Source organism: Chelonia mydas, chromosome 5, assembly GCF_015237465.2.
Source record: "Chelonia mydas isolate rCheMyd1 chromosome 5, rCheMyd1.pri.v2, whole genome shotgun sequence".
NCBI classification, from domain to species: domain Eukaryota; kingdom Metazoa; phylum Chordata; order Testudines; family Cheloniidae; genus Chelonia; species Chelonia mydas.
In genome coordinates, this window is record NC_051245.2 from 70,551,579 (window position 1) to 70,572,533 (window position 20,955).

The following is a 20,955-nucleotide window of genomic DNA, read 5'->3' on the forward strand; positions in this document are numbered from 1 at the left end:
ACCACGGATGGGTGCTTGGTATCTGAATTGGGAAGCTGCTTAAGGCAAGTCATTCATACTTCTGAGTATGAAGCGGAGGATGGGAGGAGAAAACAAGACGGGCACTTGGAGTGCCTCTGGAGAAGCACAAGTGTAGAATAAAATAAGATGAGATCTATGTACATAGTTCTAGAGTTAAGTCAATGTTTAAATTATTAATGTTTTTCCAGGGAACTTTAATTTAATATGGGTATAAAAATATCTGTGAGATAATAAAGAAAATAGATTGCAAGATCTCAGCCTACAGTTAAAATTTGAAGTTGATGTTTTATTTTATCAGATTACTAAATTGATCTATTGTAGCATACAGTAACACAGCAGCTCTGCTCCTGAAGCTGGACTAGTTTTAATTTAAAAGAACTGATTTAGTAATTTGTTAAAGGATATTGTCATTTAAAAATCACACTTTCAGAAATTTTTACCTCCAGTAATCATGAATAACATTGATGATTCCTATAAGTAAGAGATGAGAACAGTGTATTTCTCAGGTTTTTCCAAATTATTTTGTATATTTGATAGTGCTATAAAGGAAAATATTACTGTTACTCACACACTCAGGGCATATGTACTATGTGATACTCAACTCACTTTTTTGAAATCAGCTAGATTTCAGAGTGACAGTGTATTTATAGTGTGCTAGTTTTACTTAAAAGACAAACTGCAAATGAGATTTTAAAGTAGCTGTATATCCAATCACTTTTTAATAAGTATTTTAATACTTGTGTCATGGATAGTGTAGTGGATAAATGAGCTGTAAGAGTGTGATACTTAAGCTATTCTTTTTCTTTAATTTAAAAAGGAAAAATAGAGACAACTTATTTTTTAGTGTTCACTTTGTCCATTGCCTCTCTATGTTAGTGTTTACATAGTGTTCTATCTTTGATGCAGACATATGCAGTACTACAATCTTTTAGTCTAAAGATTTCTTTAGTGATCATGAAAATCTTTAAATCTTTAAATTCCTTATTTTTTGGTCTAGCCCCATTGTTAACAAACTTATAAAGAGGCCAAAACTGAGTGTGTAATTTTACCTGTTTTGCTTGCACAATGTAGGTGCTTATGAATTGTATAGAATACTGCATTAATATTTTGATGCAGAGTTGCTTTCTTGCACAGTTTGCATTCACTCCATGCCTAATGATTTGTGTTGTGGAAGGAGAAGATATAGTATTTTACCATTTGCTTTGTTAATTACAGATTTTCTCTTTGTTAAGATTTGAATGATGTATCCTATTACATATATTTAAGGTTGAACGTAAAGTCCATATTCAGTATAAGAAACTGATTTTTTTGGAGGTTTTTTGTAAATGGTTTTCCATTTTTAATTTATAGGAACTTTGTTTGCACACGAAACTGCTAGCACCAATTAACTGTCCAATTGCTGACTTTTTGATGAAAGCCCCAGATCCTCCGCCATCCTTAATTGTGAGAAATGCTGTTCAGATGCTTAAGGTGAGTAAACGAAATAGATTTATACATTAATATTTTGTTTATTACTTCTGTTCTTGGTGGCACAGACATTAATGTAGGTGGGAGACTTTCTACATTCAAGAAGCATGCTGTTCCCAGACAAAGCCTCTATTTGGGTAGTGGCTTAATGGAAGTCTTCTTGTTAAGTGGTTTCAGGCTTTCACTTTGTGCTGACCGGGCTAACGCTATACCCTGGGTAGGGGAAGAGATTCATTTACTCTTCACCAGACGTAACCATCATTTATCCAAAGCCTTTATCCATACTATACAGGCAAGCAAGGACATAAACAAATAGCTGTAACATCTTTTTTTATTGTTCTCAGGCACTTTAGGGTGGGGGAGGCGGGGGTCTGTGTTGCCACTACTTACTCCTAGAGATTGTAGCCTTCTTGACCATCGTGGCTGAAGGAAGGGGGAGGAGGAATAAAGAAGTCATTCCAAACTTGGGTCTGATTATGTTGCTAGTATATGGTATTTTACTAATCCTGTCACTTGGATGGTGTGCTCTTCCTGCTTTTATGCTAAACTTGCTAGCTTCTCTTTCCTTTTTTTTAAAAAATCAGACAATAGATGCCATGGATACCTGGGAAGATCTCACGGAACTTGGTTATCATCTGGCTGACTTACCTGTAGAGCCACACCTTGGTAAAATGGTGTTGTGTGCTGTTGTTTTGAAGTGCCTGGATCCTATTCTTACCATTGCTTGCACTCTTGCATATCGAGACCCTTTTGTCCTACCTACACAGGCCTCACAAAAACGTGCAGCCATGCTGTGTAGAAAACGTTTTACTGCAGGAACATTTAGTGACCATATGGCGCTTCTCAGGGCATTCCAGGTATTATTATTTCATCTACAGAAGGAGTATTGATGGCAATAGTTAGTTTACATATAAAAGTAATGGTACACTTTAAAGCAGGGATGGCCAACCTGAGCCTGAGAAGGAGTCAGAATTTACCAAAGTACATTGCCAGAGAGCCACAGTAATACGTCAGCAGCCCCTCCATCAGCTCTCCCCCTGGCTCCCAGCGCCTCCTGCCCACTGGCAGCCCCACCGATCACCCCCTCCCGCTCCCTCTCCTCACCTCCCAGTCAACTGCTTTGTGGCGTACAGGAGGCTCGGAGGGGGAGGGGGAGGAGCAAGGGCATGGCAGGCTCAGGGGAGGGTGTGGGAAGGGGTGGAGTGGGGGCAGGACCTGTGGCAGAGCCAGGAATTGAGCAGTGAGCACCCCTTGGCACATTGGAAAGTTGGCGTCTGTAGCTCCAGCTCCAGAGTCGGTGCCTATACAAGGAGCCGCATATTAACTTCTGAAGAGCCACATGTGGCTCCAGAGCCACAGGTTGGCCACCCCTGCTTTAAAGTTATAGCTGGACTGTAAGTCCTTTGTGAAGAATTTCAGTATTTCCTAGTAGACTGTCCCTTTGTAGACTCTTTCCTAGTAGACTCTCCCATTGAACCCACTAGAAATTTTATATGTGAGGAAATTTTTTAATCTATTAAGCATGATTTTGCTGACCTAATTCAACTCTAAATGTTGTAGTTGATGATGTATTTCTAATTTTAAATTACACTTAATATATTACCAAAAAGTAATAATTTTGAGATGCATTATATTGACTTGAGAGAATTTTGCTTGATGATAACAAAAAAAACATCCAGGTGGCTTAATGCCTTTAAACTTTTGTTTCTCTCTTCAATTGAAGTGCATTGTACTATACTCAAATAAAATACAATAAAAAATCACATGGAAGATTTGAGTTTAAACACATTTGTAGGCATTTGAAAAAATATTTTTCTGCAGGCATGGCAGAAGGCACGAAGTGATGGCTGGGAGAGAGCCTTCTGTGAGAAGAATTTTCTCTCTCAGGCTACTATGGAAATCATCATAGGAATGAGAACACAGTTGCTCGGTCAGCTCAGAGCATCAGGTAACTAATTTAAAAAAAACCCAAGAAGACGTTTTTGAACAAACTAGATTCATTATCAAGTGAATTATTCAAATTTTAACAAGAATGAAATTCAAGGCCATCCTAACTTCTTCTTTGTGTAATACATATTAATACAGACACTCAAAAGCCAAGTTTGATCATCGCATTATGCAACATAGCCCGTTTCAGGTTAAACAAGTTTAACACACAGTGAGTTAGTTGGATTCTTAAGTCCAGTTGAGCTTTGAATGGTGCAGGTCCTAAGAAGGAGAAGATGGCTCTAAGCTGGCTTTCCTCTCCTGGGCCCAACTGGTGGACTGAACTGGCTTCTGTGGTGTAACTTGGAGCGACTTAATGGCTGTTCTAAATTATTTTGGCTAAAATGGTCCAGGATCTGGTCTGATGTTTCATTGGGATTTCTATTCCATTAAATAACTTACATATACAAGGTCTTCATTCTCAGTATTTTGTATGCGATAAAGAGCCACTTTATTTTAGTATATCAAAGCCCAGTAACTTGAAGGGTCTCAACCAAATTGTTGCATTAAATATGGAAATAATACATACTATGTTAGCTAGTATGAAAGTTATAAAAAGCAGTGTGGGATTTCATAAAATAAAGCATAAATACATTGTTTTCACTCAAATGGAAATTTTAAAATGTATGATTTTTAAAACATCCAGTAATCTTTTTTCCTCGATTCAGGTTTTGTTAGAGCCAGAGGTGGAGGCGATATTCGAGATGTTAACACCAACTCTGAAAATTGGGCTGTAGTGAAAGGTGCTTTAGTGGCTGGGATGTATCCAAATCTAGTGCATGTGGATAGAGAGAACCTCGTATTGACTGGCCCGAAGGAGAAGAGAGTGCGATTTCATCCTACCTCTGTTCTTAGCCAGCCTCAGTATAAAAAGGTAACATTTCTAAACGAATAGCCCACAAGTAAGAACAGATTTCGTTGTTTGTGAAAAGTTATAAAAATGTCTCCTCTTAGTTCTCATTCCTTTAAAAGAGCGTGTGCATGCATGAAATTAACCACTATAGGGAAGATAAAGAAAATGTTTTTGTAAATTGGCTGGATGGGTTGTAGTCAGCTTATGTTTTAAAAGCAGTATATGTTTAGTCGTCTTCACGTGGACTGAAACCAGAATCGTCTTATCTTGGGGAATGAGACAAAATTACCAAACAATGTCATGGAGTTGTTTTGAAGATTTATTGACATGTAGTGTTGACTGGGTTTGGACTGACAGTAGCAACTAGGATTTCTGCCCTGAAGCATTAACCTAGATTTTCTTTGGATATTATTGTTTTTAACTAAAGAAACTTGGCTATAAAGCTATAATAAATTTTAATTTTTACTGTACTTTATTTTACAATCCTAAACTATAAAACAGTTTATTGGGCTGCAGATTTGTTATGGCATTTTAAAAAAAAAAAAAAATCTCAGAGCAGTCATAGTAAATTTAGTAAAAGTCACAGGTTTGGGAGGAAATGGTGTGTAAAGTCATGGGAGTACCATTTAACGAGTGTGTGGATGAGCTATGGGCGGGGGTTCTACCCCGAGGGAATGGGCAGCCCTGCAGTGGGGCCGGAGGGCTCTGCAGCAGCAACTCCTATCCCACAGTGTTGGGCCTGGCTCCTTGCTGTGGCCATTACAACCTGGTGTATGGCGTTACAGTGCTGCTCGGGTTTGGCCTGGCCACCCTTCCGTCATGATTGGTACTGTGACCCCGTGTGCCACATTGTCATGGACTAATGGAAAAATCACAGTGTCAGTGACACTTTTATGACTGTGACAGCTCTGCAACCAGTTTATTTTAAATTGTTCTTGAATGTTTTGATTATCTAACAAATAAATGGTACAAGAGCCTTGTTTGCTTTTGCTAACAGATTCCTCCAGCAAATGGTCAAGCTGCAGCAATTCAAGCACTCCCCACAGACTGGCTTATATATGATGAAATGACTAGAGCACACAGGATAGCCAACATCAGATGCTGTTCAGCTGTGACCCCTGTCACTGTGTCCCTCTTCTGTGGTCCAGCTAGGTTACCAAGTAATGCTTTACAGGAGCCCTCATCCTTTAGAGGTACAGTGTACTTGGAATTAGAAGTTTTCAAATAATATACAATACTCTGACATATTGGAACCTCAGTGCTGCTTATACAGGAATATTTAATGCACTTTGGGTAAATTGTGAGGGTCAAAGCCAAAACCATAGCTTTTGCAACCATCCAAAAATGTGTTAATGGTCTCATAGCAAACGTCCTGGAATTTTTTTGAACTATACTATTTAAAGAGTAAATAATGGAATATTAGAAAATGAAAGAAAAAATGAATGCCTTTTGTCCGGTGCATAAGGATTGGACTCTCATTGGACCTGAGGAATAAAAGCAGTACTGAAGTAGAGGTATAGTAATCAAAAAGTAGAGGTAGATACTCCAAATTAACAAACTCTCTTGTGAGAAGTTTTATAGTAGTAAATTAAACAGAAAACTTATATTTTAACATTCACTTTAATTAGAACTAGGGAAAAAAGAGAAAATGTTAAACAGAAAAGTTGAAAACTAGTGGGGGAAGAAATTTAATTTTCATATTTTAAAATACAAGTACACCATTTAATAAAAATACTGACTTAACTTTTATTTTTTGAATTATGTTAATTTAGTGGATGGTGTTCTTAATGATAGTAGTGATAGCGAGATGGAAGACAGAACAACTGCTAATCTGGCTGCATTGAAGCTAGATGAATGGCTACATTTCAAACTGGATCCTGAGGTAGGTAATGTATTAACTGAATAATTCTACCCCTTTTCAAGAAGCAAATACTGTTTGCTTTCTGAATGTCTTCCCTTTACTGTGATTTTTAAAATAGTTGGGTCTTCCAGAATTTCGTTGAAAATAATTGCGCATCTTTCTTTAAAACACACACAAACATGCACCCCACCCTTAGGAGACCTAAATAGAAATATTTGGTTGAAATAAGCAACAAGGTTTGGTTTGTTTTTGTTTTTTTAAGGATTCAGTGTGACTGTGGTCAAGACTTGGGTATATCATATATTGACATAAATATGCTTACTTGCCCACAACTTTTCTTAATGTCTTTGCAAATTATCAGATATATTTATACAAGACAGAAGGGTTTTTTCACAACCTGCCTTCTCCTGAATTAATCAAGAACTGAAGTAATAAATGTAATGTAATGCATTTCTGCTATTGGAACAAATTAATGTCCTTATGCTGCAATGAGATCCATTAATGCAGATACCTCTATGTATGAGTCCCATTGAAGTCTAAGTCTTGGAACCTAATAGGGACAAGGATATGCATTATCAAATGTAGGATTAGAACCTCATGTTGTAAACGGGCTTATAACTATACAGATCACTGAAAAGTAAGATGGTAAGGGAGAATATATTATAAATGGAATACAGAAACACTGGAAAGTATGAATGAAAGAAATCTGGGATTTTGGCGTGGTGGGGGTTATATTTGCTTCCGGTTTGAGTGTCACTTTTCCAAATCTGTTTGCCATCTCCTTTACACCAGAAACCATTGTAAAAATAACACCACTGTTAAATGTATGCATCAGAGTTTGCTTGGGGACCAAATAAAAAAAAAGTCAGTGAGTCTTCCATTTGGGGAATTCCCTTAAAACTTGTTCAGTAAATAAATGTCTGCCCTTGTGCAGTGTCTGTTTGTGGGGCTCCATCAAACATTATCGAGATGCACAGGTCTTAACTTTTTTCTTCTGGCAGCTCCTACATTTCCGTAAGGGAAGCTACCTTTTGTATTTTCCTGTTTTAACTGCACGCAGCCATTAAGTGAATCCTGTTGAGCACCAAACACTCATCAACGCTATGCTGCTTCCGCTTCCTTAGGTGGTGCTGCACAGCAGAACCCGGTTAGGTAGCCTGAGGAAAGGAGTAGCAGGAGCTAGAGCAAGCTGGGGGCAAAGTGATCACTTCTGGAGTTGAAGAGGGCAAGCGGAGAGAGCCAAATATGAGAACTGTCATGGGTGAATTTAGAGAGTGCAAATCTTGAGGGAGGTGGGGAATGAGTGGTAATGATAATGATAGTAATTGGGAAGTTGCCAATCTTGAGTGAATCTGGGTTGGGAAAGAATCTGACTGGGCACCATTGGGCAAAGCTGGGCATCAGCACTGTAGGGAGGAGATGTTGTGGTGCAATCTGGAGTTGGCAGGAGAAGGAAAGGCAGAGGTGGTTGGAAGGAAAAATAGGAAATGCTGAGATACAGAGTTTTGTGGGGGAGCAAACAATCTCTTCCCTTTTAAGTAGCAGGTGAAAATACACTAATGAGACAGGCATTTTAGCTTAATACCCCCTCTTAAAATTGTATTAGGATGAGGAGCATGGTCTACTAGGCAAAAGCGTATCAGACCCAATACAGACAAATGTAGAGATCTGCAGAATGCTTTTTTTAAAGTGAGCTAGGAAGGCTTTGACTAGTTCACATAATGTCCACACTGAACTGTTACTTAAACCATTCGTTTTAGCTGAAATCTATTTTAAGGAAAGGCATTCAGTTAAGACTTTTTTTTTTTTTTAATCCAACTGTGACAGAAGCATGCATGTATTTGGAAAGAGAATTAACATAGAAAAGGCAGGGGCGGGCAAACTTTTTGGCCTGAGGGCCACATCGGGTTTCCGAAATTGTATGGAGGGCCAGTTAGGGGAGGCTGTGCCTCCCTAGACAGCCAGGCGTGGCCTGGCCGTGGCCCCCGCCCCCGCTTCTCACCCCCGATCCCCCCCCCCTCCCCCCGGAACCCCTGCCCCATCCACCCTTCCCTATCCCCTGACCGCCCCCCGCCACCCCATCCAACCCCCACTCTCCTTCCTGACTGCCCCCCTGGGTCCCCTGCCCCCATTCAACCCCCCTGTTCCCTGCCCTCTGACTGCCCCGAGCCCTATCCACACCCCCGTTCCCTGACTACCACCCCGAATTCCCCTGCCCTCTATCCAACCCCCCCACTCCCTGCCCCCTTACCGTGCTGCCTGGAGCTCTGGTGGCTGGCGGTGCTACAGCCGCACTGCCCAGAGCACCAGGACAGGAAGCTGCGCCGCCCGGCTGGAGCGAGGCACGCCACCGCGCAGCACCGAGCACCTGCCACCCAGAGCATTGCGACAGCGGCGCAGTGAGTTGAGGCTGCGGGGGAGTGGGAACAACAGGGGAGGTGCTGGGTGCTAGCCTCCTAGGCCGGGAGCTCAGGGATCAGGTAGGAGGGTCCGTGGGCCAGATGTGGCCCGCGGGCCGTAGTTTGCCCACCTCTGGTATAAGGTAAAAGAAAAACAGGTGAACAAATGAAAAATAGGTTCTAAATAAAAAATTAGAGATGGCTGAGAAATCTGAATAAGAAAAACTCAGGAAACGTTCTGTTTTGTTGTATTTATATTTTATATAAAAAAAAAGTTATTTTTAAAATAAAAAGTCAGGAAATAGAATTTCACAAGCAAAGTCATGGGAAAGATTAGATGGAGAAGCAACATAAAAGTGGTTTTAAAATTATTTCAGAAAAAAGCTGGAGAAGTGTATGCAGAAAACAAGACAATGTGATAGGATAGTAGTTTTAAAACTGATTTTCAGTTTTACTCAGAAATTATGTATGCCACATTTTGGACATTTTTCTCTCTAGAATGTCACATATTGCCGCTTTGTATATTGAGGGGGTGGGGAGTCCTCTGTCTGCAATCGGTCCTTTTTAACAGAGGTGAAATTCATTACAGGCTGCCAGTCTGCTGCTGCAACTCAGACAGAAATGGCATAGTTTATTTCTGCGCCGCATGCGAGCTCCTTCTAAACCTTGGTCTCAAGTCGATGAAGCAACTATAAGAGCAATCATAGCTGTTTTAAGTACTGAAGAGCAGTCTGCAGGCTTACAGCAACCTTCAGGAATTGGGCAAAGACCAAGACCTATGTCTTCTGAAGAACTTCCCTTAGCATCTTCTTGGAGATCAAATAGCAGTAGGAAAAGCTCAGCAGAAACAGAATTCTCTGATGACTCTTCTAATGCTGAAAAGTAAGTTGGTAGAAATTAGTGGTAATTTTTTTAGGTGGAGAAGTGCTATCTGTATTTCCGTTTGTGGCAAAATCATGACAGTGATTGTTGAGTAGAGTGAAATAGTACAGTTTTCAATGGGACAAACTGTGAAAAGCAAGTCTGGTTCAAATGTGTGTATTCAACAGAAAATTTCACTTTTCACAGGCGACTACTCACAAAGTGAAAATTGGTCATTCTGTGCGGGTCTCACTTTCTTATTCCACCTGTGCCTACTCACCTTTTTCTCCTCCTCACACTTTTGCTATTCCATTTTAATTCTTCAGTCCCCACTTTGTTTTCATTTATCTCTTTCCTCCAATCTACTCATAAATGGCACTATGAAAAGCCATGCCCTGTTGAGACAGGAGCAAGTTATCAAATTTACTGGTGTAATCATTTTTATACTTTGAAGAAAATGTTACTTAATTTTATTTATGTATTTCCAAGGTACCTTGAATTCTTTCAGGTTATATTTCAGGGAGCATGGTGGAGAAAATAGACCAATAACTATTTTTACAATACAAAGGTAACCAGATTGAAATCAAAGTCATGCCTGAACTAGATATGAAGTAAATTCTTATTGTTGTGTTGGTAGGTTTATGGCTGTTCTATAGGTTCCATTCCTCTAGAGGATTCTACAAAGATATGGATAGAAACAGATGTTTTTAATTATACCGTGATAAATTTCAAATTTGTCATACAGTTGTTTAAACCTTGCATGATGCCTATGGATCATGACGCTTGGCATAGGTCTATTGTGTAGAAACAAGCACTTTTCTTTTCAAAGGCCTTTTTAAAAATAGTTAGTCTGATGTTTAGTGTCTACTAAATGCAAGTCTAATACTAAGAGAAATGTAAACTTCAATAATAAAACACCTAACTCTGCTGTGTGGTACGACAGTTTTCGTTAGGCACCTAGCAGAGCTGTACATATGATATATTGTGATGGCATTAAAAATTGCTTCTTGCAGTGGTCTCCCACCATGCTTTGTGTGTCCATAATGTCAAGTCCCCTCAAAAGTAAAATGTTCTAACTTTACAAAAAAAAAAAAACCCCACCAAAATCATTTCTTAATTGTCAAGCAGCGTGACACTTAAATTCAGAATCAGATTGATTGAGGGGTAGGGAAGGGAGCGATCTGTCTCATGCATCATTAGGAAGGAAGATCAACTGAAAGATCTTGCTGTCCTAAGAAGCATGAGTGGGCATGACAGAATACTATATATTTCCAAATATGTCTGTCCTCTGATGGGGCAGCTTGCTGCCAGTGCACCCTCTCCACCAAATTTGTCTCTGGAAAGAAGGAGCAGAAGCCCCATCCTCCAAAAACAAATAACTGGTATTTAAAGTTAACTGAAAATTGTTTAACCTGTTTAAGTAATGTAATGTATGTAGTCATTCTGAAGGCTCTTGAAGCTTTAGCTGAAGCTTTAAATTATTTTTTTTGCTATGATTGCTGTTTGTACCAACCATTTGTTATGTTGAACAGTTTTATATCTTCACCTATCCTCCCTCAGAGTCCTAATGAAATCTACATCTCCAGCATTTCACCCGCCACAGAAATACAAAGAAAGAGGTATCTTGCATTCTAAACGAAGTTCAGATGACAGGTCAGATCAGTCATCTGTGAAATCCACAGACAGTAGTAGTTATCCCAGCCCATGTGCTAGTCCTTCTCCTCCATCATCTGGAAAGGTAAATTATCATTTTATTCATAAGTGTTCAACTATAGAATATCTGAAGTAATCTTGCCGTCATTCTTCAGAGGTAAAAAGAACAGTGGACCCTAATCGAGGCTCCTGGTCCTAATGTATAAAGTGCTATACAAATGTAAAGGAGTTCATGCCCCTAAGAGCTTACACTCTACAATAATACCCTTAGTACTATGGTTTGAACACAACAAAATTTATTATCAGAGGAATTCTTCATAGTGTGATGAATTGGAAAGCTTTTGGCATGCAGCATACAGAGCATGTTGCTACATATGTGTGCAAGAATATGTATCTTTCTTATTTACACGTATGCATTACTACTGAATTAAATTCACCTTGCTTTATCCTCATGGTTTTAGAATAATATATGAAAATCATTAAATGCCATGTGCTTAATTATTTAGCAATCAGATTATCAAATTAATTAGTAGCATGACCTAATAGGCCTTTTCATCTTTCCAATGTAAAAAGGTCCCTTTAATGGGAAAATTTTGGTGCAGCCTTACTATGGAGGTATACTAGCATGCATCTGTAATCTGCCTTGGTAGTAAATTGTCTGAATCTGAGATTACCTTTAGGTACCAAGTATACATAGAAGGGCAGAGATCTAAAAAGAGATGTCTAATCACTCAAATTGGGATGATGGGTATAATATCCCTAGACTAATATAGTGCTTGCCACAATTTGAAAGCCATATAAAATACATTAGGAGAATTCAGCTACCATTTTCATAAGGAATAATCTTGCATTCTAGTTCACAGCTGAGCATTAACATTTTTGGACTGTAAATTGATCAGCAATTGTACAACTGTATGTTTTAACTTGAAATTTTCTTTTGCTACATTGAATACCTCTTACTCATTCTTCCGTTTTCTTTGGGTCTTTTCCATTTTGTCTTCCTTCATGTTCATCTCCCTTACTGTTATAGGAGATAGGGCTTTCCACCTACAATTACACTATATTCTTCGGTATCTGTTTAATGTATCTGAAAAATGCAAACTTCTTAACTGCAGAAATGTTCCTAAATCAGAATGTAGCCACTATTTCATAAGTCCACTCAAACCTTTTGCTTGTCAGGTGAAAATATTTTTTCATAACTTTTCTAGCCGATATTTTTAGAAAAAGTATCAGATTGCCGTGATTGCCAATGAAGTTGGTGTGCAATTTCTTAATAGACTGAGATTTAGCACCTGGACTTCTCCTGCTATTGTGGCTTTTGTTTGAGAGTCTGTTCCCCACCACTTCCTTTAATAATGTGCATCAGGGCCACACTCTCTGGTTCTCATTTGAATTTTGTGGCACTTGTATTATGTCTTGTAGCTTCATTGTGATAGCTATGTGCACTCCACAAGAAGAAATATTTCAGTGGACTGGTTGAGTTCAGTTCCACTCACATACATAGGGAGTATAGTATGCCTTCAGTCACTGTCTCTCTTCCCCTTTCTCACAGTATTTGCATAGATACTGATCCAGTCTGCTTCTTGCATTTCAATAAATAGGTTAGTGCAGGAGGCTGATATGTCTGAATCTGCTCTGTTTGCTCCTTTTTTATAACAATCTGTCTGTCTTCCCCCCGAATTCTTCTGTCTCTAGCAGGTTTAATTGATTTCTTATTTAATTCTTTGACTCTTGATCTCTTGACTTTTTTTTTCCTGACCCTATAATACGGAGGAGAAAAAACTTTGCATTTCCTGGGTGTGACAAGGACATTAATAATTTACCTTAATCCTATCATAGACTGTAGCCTGCTTTACCAAAAGGGCTGTCAACTTCTAATTGCTGCAGAGTGCTTAGGGCTATCCTTCTTTGAACTATTCTCCTAGTTATACTGTTCCCTAAATTAACAGCTTTGGAAAATATGCCAAAAATTAATTTGTTCATCTCAAATGGGATGTTTGGCTAGTACCATTTTCTTCTTCTCCTTGTTATTTTGGATAATGTTACTCATTTCTCATAATCTGAGTTGGTGGCAATTGATCTGCAGAAATGGAAATTTCTTACATGGCCGTGCCTGTCTGCAGACTTGTACCAACACCTGTCCTTCAATTGCTATTAGTCAGATAGCTAGTTTCAGTTGTCGTTTCTTGTCACTTGCTTGTTAAAATGGAAAGTTAGTTAATTACACTTGAAATTTCTGCTTTGGAGGCTGTCAACTGGAACAGAGTCTGTGGATGAAGGAGTTAAAGGTGTTACTTATGCTTGGTGGCCTCCTTGATTTTTACATGATGGGAAACAAACCTGTCCTGTTTTCACTGGTGTAGTCAGAAATTCGTCTTTCTGCAAGACTATAGTTCTGCTAGAACTTAGTGAAAAGAGGCTAAGCAGGGGATTTTTGCTTTGTTCAAATATTAGAAATGCAATTTGCTTCATTTTTGCAGGGATCCAAGTCTCCTTCACCCAGACCAAATATGCCAATTCGATACTTCATTATGAAGAGCAGCAACTTGAGAAACCTTGATATTTCTCAACAAAAAGGTATCTGGTCTACAACTCCAAGTAATGAACGAAAATTAAATAGAGCCTTTTGGGAAAGCAGCATGGTTTACTTGGTATTTTCAGTTCAAGGATCGGGACATTTTCAGGTGAGTCTTAAATTAACATTTAAAATTAGCTCATTCTGGTGGTCTCATATCAGTGCAACAAATTACCATGCACAGAATGGGAGTTTTGCTTATGATTTGAAATCTTTACAAATGTTTTAATAAGTAGTGATGGAGAAAGAACATTTCATATCCCTCTGGGGTCTCCCCTAACTAATGCAGGAAAGTCAATGAAAAGCCGAGGCGCTCTGGATGCAGTTCAGTCTTAGTCAGAGTAATGTTTGTGTCCTCCATGAGTTCTCTGGAATTAAAAACAAAGCGGGAAAATAATTAAGGGTATCCTCATTCTTTTCTTTCTCTGACTGCTAAAAATATATGTAATAATGTACATTTGTGATCTTATTATGGCAACCTTCTCTAACAGTCATGGGGCTGTTTTAAAGACTTCAAGTGATGAAGAATCCACCACATCTCTAGTTGTTCCAGTTATTAATTAACATGGATCTTAAAAGCTTGTGCCTTATTTCTAGTCTGAATTTGTCTAGCTTCACCTTGTAGCTATTGGATCTTGTTATGTCTTTGCTAGATTAGAGCCTCTTGTGGTCAGAAATCGCCTCATGCAGGTACTTGTAGACCATGATGAAGTAACATTTTAATCTTCTCTTGGATAAACTATATAGATAGAGCTTCTTGGTCGGGACTGTGTTTTGTTTGTAAATTACAAATGTAATTAGGTCGTGATCACTTGCACCTAGACAACTGATTTTTAGTTCAGTGATCAGATGTTACAGATATAAACATAAATCGACTGGAAAATTAAAATATTATTGCCATGTACTTTATTGCTTTATTATACTTTTGATTTTGTTTGCATTTCAATATACAAGATAATAAAATTTTAGTCAGTATTTTTCTTGTTTAAATTATCAAGACCTTGCGGGGGGGAAAAATCCACATCAGTGTTAGACTCCCTGTTTAATATATTACCTCAGGCATTTAGGTGAAAAAACTGAAGTGAAGTTGCAATTAGTTTCAGTTGTCACCATTGAAATTTTCAAGATGGATTACAAAAACTAGTCTCTGCTGAACAAGTATTCCTTCTAATTTTAAATTTGCTCTGTTTTGCATGTTTTGGTCTAATTGCATTCCAGTGCATGGAACAGATTTTTGTAACTAGATTTTTTTTATACTTTTGAAGATCATTAAATACATTTCATACATTTATATATCTTGTTGATTATTTCTGTCTTTGAACAAGGAAAGAAAAATAGTGCTGGATGAGGTGTTCAAGTACATTGAGTTGTTGTTCAGCTTCATTAAATATGAAAATTCTAATACCCCAGTATACAAATTGGTGATTCCGATCCAAAAATCCCATTCATATGCACCAAGGGACATGAATTGCATATGGAAAAATTTCATTCCTCTACTTAACTTTTCTATACCTCTGTTTCGCATCTGGAAAAGGAGTAAAATATACTTGTGTGCCTCATGGGGGTGAGGTGAAGGATTGATGTTTGAGTGAAGTACTTTGTACCTTTAATCCAAGAATGTCAATGTAATACAAATGATTATTTTATTCCAAGATGGAAGGGTATTATTTGATTATATACAATCTGATTAGCTTTATGTCTTTCAATTAAATATATGTTTTATTTTAAATTTTCCCACAGGGTTTTGCTAGAATGTCTTCAGAAATAGGACGTGAGAAAAGTCAGGACTGGGGCTCTACAGGCTTGGGAGGAGTGTTTAAGGTGGAGTGGATCCGGAAAGAAAGTCTTCCCTTTCAGTTTGCACACCACTTACTCAACCCTTGGAATGATAATAAGAAAGTACAAATAAGCAGGGATGGCCAGGTAGCATTTATTTTCATTTGAAATATGTTTACACGGCTCAGTGTTGAATATACAGTGTATTTAAAAGGATATTGCTGGGGTAATTTTTGTGGTTTCATTACTCTCCATTTTATATAATAATCTTAATGCATGGGTTTTTTTTCTTTTATGATTTTCAAGCTTCTGCTCACTCTTATCTTTCCTATCCGGTAAACTTCAATTCAGGTTATTGGTATGCTGGGTTGTGTTACCACTAACTTACTAAAGGCTTTGCTAGGTAAGAAGGAGGAGCGCCTCTTCAAAAGAAGGTTGAAATCTTCAGTATAGAGCAGAAGACATGGTATTGCAGAAGCAATACTCATTATCATTCCCAGGGTGTTTAACCCATGTATTTAAAAACTATAGAGAAAACCATCTCACAGTGAATGATACATGCTGTAAAGCCTCTGGTTTTTTTGTTAAAAGAAATGTCTCTAAACCAATCAAGACAGTGTATCTTCTTGCATGAAATGGAATATAAATGTACTTTTTACTGAATATTTATGAAAGGGAAGAAAATCATAGAATATAGGTCTTTTGAACACTTTGTTACATGCTTGACTATAATATTTTAAACAATGATAATGTCAAAAAGGAATTGGCAGGTAGTTTGATTACTTCATGAACTGTGGGAATGGACTTGGAGACAATTTTTAGCACCTCGGATTTTTTTAGAAATTGATTAGCTGTGACTTTATCCAGATATATAGTACATTAAAATTGTCATATAATGCTGCCCTCCGAAAGCCTGTAAATTTGTGCCAGTTGTAGTATCTACATGGCAATTTACTTAAAAAAAAAAAAAAAAAAAAAAAAAAAAAAAAAAATTTAGGTCCTTATGCTCTAGAAACTCATCTGTCCTAAAGAGATAATGGTTTTGTGTTGTTCATCAACACTCTATTGCTAAGATGGTAGTCAAAAATCCTCTGGAATTACTCCTTCTCCTGCACTGTTTTGCCTTGCCTTTCTGTGCTGCTTGGTTGAAGCTTGTTCTGAATTGGGGTTGTTTGTTTTTATACAGAGTAAATAGGCTCATCAAATCCAGCCAACTTTTTGTTTAATTTGAAAACAACACAGTAGGTTTTCCCATGTCCAAGAGAACCTCATTTAATTGGAAACTAACTTGCTTTTCACAGTGTTTAAGAGGACCACAACTTGAGATGCATTTCCAGCAATACTCAGATTTGTCAGCAATGATAGCTAAAGTCCCTCTCACCCAAAAAGATTCAAAGCTGAGACCTTGAGTTTTTTGTATAGTTTTAGGAGACTGTATCACTATCTTGAAAGAGAGTTGGTGGGTGGGGTTTGATTCTCTCTGGGCCCAGTTCTCCAGACTGAGGCCACGTGCGACTAGAGGTATCAAACACACGTAGTCTGCTGGGGACCATTTTACCAGCCAGAGTGACTGCAGTTGATGGCGTCTCCCCAGGCATCATGTAATGAAGTTTCCAGATCTGGCTCAATCCTGCGAATCCGTGAATCTCTGGGATGGCCCCATGTGCAGTATCAAGGCATGCACCCCTTCACGAGTTGATGGAGGATTTGAGAGCATAGTGTGCTGGGGTGTTTTTGTCCATCCTGACAATGTGGCCAAAGGGCATGCCATGCTGCTTTTGAATATAATGAGCAATTGAAGGAAAGCCAGATCTTCGCAAGTCTGTCACATTTGATGTGAAGTCAAACCACTTTATGCTCAGGTTTTTACAACGCATATAGGATGCTTCTAGGGTCCGCATAGCAATACAGGCGGTAAACAGGACTGAGAGATCCTGAACTTTTGTCTCAGCCCAAAGATGTTTTTGTGTCCGTAAGCGAGATATGGACTTGAGATAGCTTGTGGAGAATTCCCCCTGTGCAGGGAAACTCGCCACTGACCGAAGACTTGTGGAGGCAACTTTGCTACCTCCTGTGCTCAGCTACCCCTAGTTCTGAGGGTGAATTATGTCAGCGGGATGGGATGGGGAGGGGAAGGAATGTGGCAAAATGGAGCTCTACTGTGCCCAATCTCTACAAATCCTTATGCCAGTGTCCTAAATGAGGGTTCCTTCTGTGCAACCCTGACTTGCACTGGAGTCTAGTAGCACAAATTAGTGAACTATAACCAAATCCGTATGCCCCGCTCAGCTGAACAGTTCTTGAACGGAGTGGAGCATAAGGACTCTAACTCTTTACATCTGTGTTCTTTTTTTTTAGTTGTGCTTAGGGTGTTCTTTTGTATAAACTAATGTTGTGTGAGAGTGTTAGAGTTCTGTAGCAGGTCTACCAGGAAAGAGCCCTGACCACTGTTCTAGGAAAAGTCATGGAGGAAACATATAAACAGTTTGAATCATTTTATCTCAAAATTCTGAGAATACAGCCAATGGACACTTTGCCATTTTACCTTTGCTTTTTTGGCTGAGCCAGGCTAGGTTGTATGCTCAACTTTTCTATTGTACTATAAAGGTTCTTATACCACACTTATCACCATAGTTTTTGAGTATCTAACGTGATGATTTCTGTAATATAATTTGTTGAACACCTGTATCTGATTGTACTTAGTATGTATCAATAGGAAATGGGATTCGCTCTTTCAAACAAAACAAAAACCAAACGCTGTTTATTTTGTCTTTACCTCCATTGCTGTAACTGGCTTCTTTGTGTTGTGGCCATCCTGTAACATGCCTCTTAGCATTAAATGTGTCGTTAAGTTTTCACTCTTCTGGTCTGCAGGAATTGGAACCACAGGTTGGAGAACAGTTGCTACAGCTTTGGGATCGTATTCCTTTAGGAGAGAAAAACACAACTGATTGATTGACAATTTACAGTAACGCGCTTGAGGTATTATATTGACATGTAAAGTCATATTTTTCTTGTGGTAGATCATCAGTAAACTTTTCCTGGTCTTTATACTATGTGTTTTCACCAGTTTTAATGGTAACTATCAGAGAAAATAGCTGCTGATGAATTTTGTTGGAGAAAGTATAGATTTGTTTTAATTTTCTTAATCTTTTTCTCCTTGAATTTTACAGTTCTGGCTGCTGAGACACATCTGTTTTATAACCACTAGAACCAGCACTGCTCAGCACCTACACAAATAGAAGGGGGAAAAGCCATGTAGTGAAATGGGCTGTTGGAATTGATACCATTTCTCTAAACTTGGCATAATAAAAATAAAATGGAGCAGGGTTTCAGTAAGCTCACAGTAATAAGTGTGATAACAGCATTTTGCTAGTGTGGTTTTGACTGAATGAAAAATGATGTATGTTTTATTTGTGTGACATTCAGTGTGCAATTTATATCTAAACAATTTTGAAACTTTAAATATTAAGTTTACAACAATGGAGCAGGCTGAAGTTGCTGGTGGGTTTTAAATAGTACAGTAGGCAGTTAAATAGACCCTTTCCTTTCAGAGCAGCCCAATGCAGCAGAAGGTTTGGGAGCAACCAGTGTAATGTTAATTAGTCTTAGAATTTCACATTTTATCGTTTAGTTCTTGAGAACCGTATTTTCCAGATGTAGTTGTTGAAGATTTCTCAACTTAGATGCTCAAGGCTACTTTTATTATTGGGGTAGAGCAGGATATATGCTGACAACTGATGGGGGCAGACGGTGCACCTCCTAGCTAAATAAAAATTGCATTTAAATTTGCAGCATGAATGGAAAGAGAAGGAAGGCTTTCCCTTGCCTGAAGGTTGTTCCAGAGCGAGTTTCCAGTCCCCACTATCTTTTTAATGTGTGTACTCATAATTCCCTTTTCGTAAAATGGATACTTCTCTCATTGTTTCTTATTTCTCATCTGTACAGCAAGTCAATAAACTTTTTCAAAGGCTGAAGCCAAAGGCAAAAACCTTGGGTTCTAGCAAGTAGCATCTTTTGTTGAAGACCTAATTTTCCAGTTGCTCTCTTCTCCGACCTGCATGTATGCTTTTGTATTGTTGTACATGTACATAGGGACCCATACTGTGTTACTTGACTTTTTAGGATATACATGAAGTTCCTGCACTGCTTTGATGGGGAAGATAGAAGGCTAGCAGTTCAGTGATAACTTTCACTGAACTTTAAGTAGAATAGTTAGCATACTTTCCCTTTTAACACTCATTATTGTTTAGGGAAGATATGTAATCTTAAAAACTTTGGAAAGGACTGGAGTTCTATACTTTAAAACACTCACAAGAGAAAAAAAATCATGAGTGGCCTTAACATCAGGGAAAAGAGAGTAAAATAAGAAAATCCTTCTGTTTTATCTGTGGGAACATTGGTACAGTACATCAACTAAGATATTGTGCATGGATTTTTATTCTTTAACTTAAGTTTTTCGTGTATAGATTTGACACACTTGGTTTGAGATCACCTACAATTAGATTCTACTGTACATTGTTGTAATTACGTTTTCACTTGTTAAATTTTACTAACAATGACCATAGTTTCATATTATGCATTTAACTGTTTAGTGTTTTGAAATTAGAAATAAGGAATTTCTGGAATAAAGTTGTTTCAGTTTTAGCTTTGTGATGTCTTCAAATTATTAGCCCTTGTATATGGAGTAGATGATCTTAGTAAAAATACTATTTGACCAAATTCAATGTAAATACTACAGTGAGTGGAAAAACACATTTTAAAAATGAAGTATATTATACAGAAAGTAAAACGAATTTAGTAAATGTATTGAATTCTTCTTAGTTAGGTATGGAAGAAGTTGAGTTTTTTCTGAACCAAGATGTTTTAAAGCACAGCGTAAAATATTTTGAATCAGGAATGGGTAGTAATTTCCATAATGACCACACTTCCTGCAGTTGTCTACATCTTTCATCTCAGTTTATGGGCCAGTGATGCAAGTGGAGTTTAGAGCCAGCTTTGGACATCAGGATGAGTTTTCCATTTTTTTTTTTTTTTGAGCATGCCATCTCCGCTAATCCCTACAAAACCAGGGTAATTCAGTGCTGATAGAGAAAGGACACTAGAAGCTAAATTCTGTTTATCTTGTAATTTACTAGAAATTCTGCCTCTAGTGAGAAGACAATTTACTGGTCCAGTGGCCTTGCTTTTATTGTTTCCTGGACGGATTTTTTTCATTTTTCCATGGAAGTAGCAAGACCTCTTCCTCTCTTGTTGTCTCTTTATGGCTATTAGTTCCAGGTATTCACTATTTGTGTCTCAGAGGGAAAACTGGACTCCAGCCTCAGGCAGGACAAAATAAAAAATGAGTAATGGCTTGAGTACCAAGATCATAGGTAAAATTTGGGTTGTGCCATAAAGAAGCTACGAGTATAAGTATGGGAGGGTCTTGAGAAACCTGAAGGGTACCACAATAGCCGTTGTGACATGAGGATGCAAAGGAGTTAAAACCTCTAATTCATAC

General features: G+C 38.2%; 1 protein-coding gene across 3 annotated transcripts in view; it reads left to right on the forward strand.

The window, feature by feature from the left end:
• Window positions 1–20,099, forward strand: part of YTHDC2 (YTH domain containing 2) — a 50,086-nt gene extending 29,987 nt beyond the window's left edge. For 2 of the 3 annotated variants that reach the window (XM_037901557.2, XM_043546781.1), the window contains 12 exons: window positions 1,372–1,491; window positions 2,073–2,345; window positions 3,310–3,436; window positions 4,143–4,348; window positions 5,325–5,520; window positions 6,100–6,209; window positions 9,177–9,469; window positions 11,009–11,186; window positions 13,582–13,785; window positions 15,417–15,599; window positions 18,327–18,434; window positions 18,626–20,099. In XM_037901557.2, the coding sequence (XP_037757485.1) occupies window positions 1,372–1,491; window positions 2,073–2,345; window positions 3,310–3,436; window positions 4,143–4,348; window positions 5,325–5,520; window positions 6,100–6,209; window positions 9,177–9,469; window positions 11,009–11,186; window positions 13,582–13,785; window positions 15,417–15,599; window positions 18,327–18,407 (1,971 nt within the window). In that variant the 3' untranslated portion in view covers window positions 18,408–18,434; window positions 18,626–20,099. The remainder of the gene's footprint in view (window positions 1–1,371; window positions 1,492–2,072; window positions 2,346–3,309; window positions 3,437–4,142; window positions 4,349–5,324; window positions 5,521–6,099; window positions 6,210–9,176; window positions 9,470–11,008; window positions 11,187–13,581; window positions 13,786–15,416; window positions 15,600–18,326; window positions 18,435–18,625) is intronic. The other variant, XM_037901558.2, reaches the window with a different exon arrangement.
• Window positions 20,100–20,955: the final 856 nt, after the last annotated feature.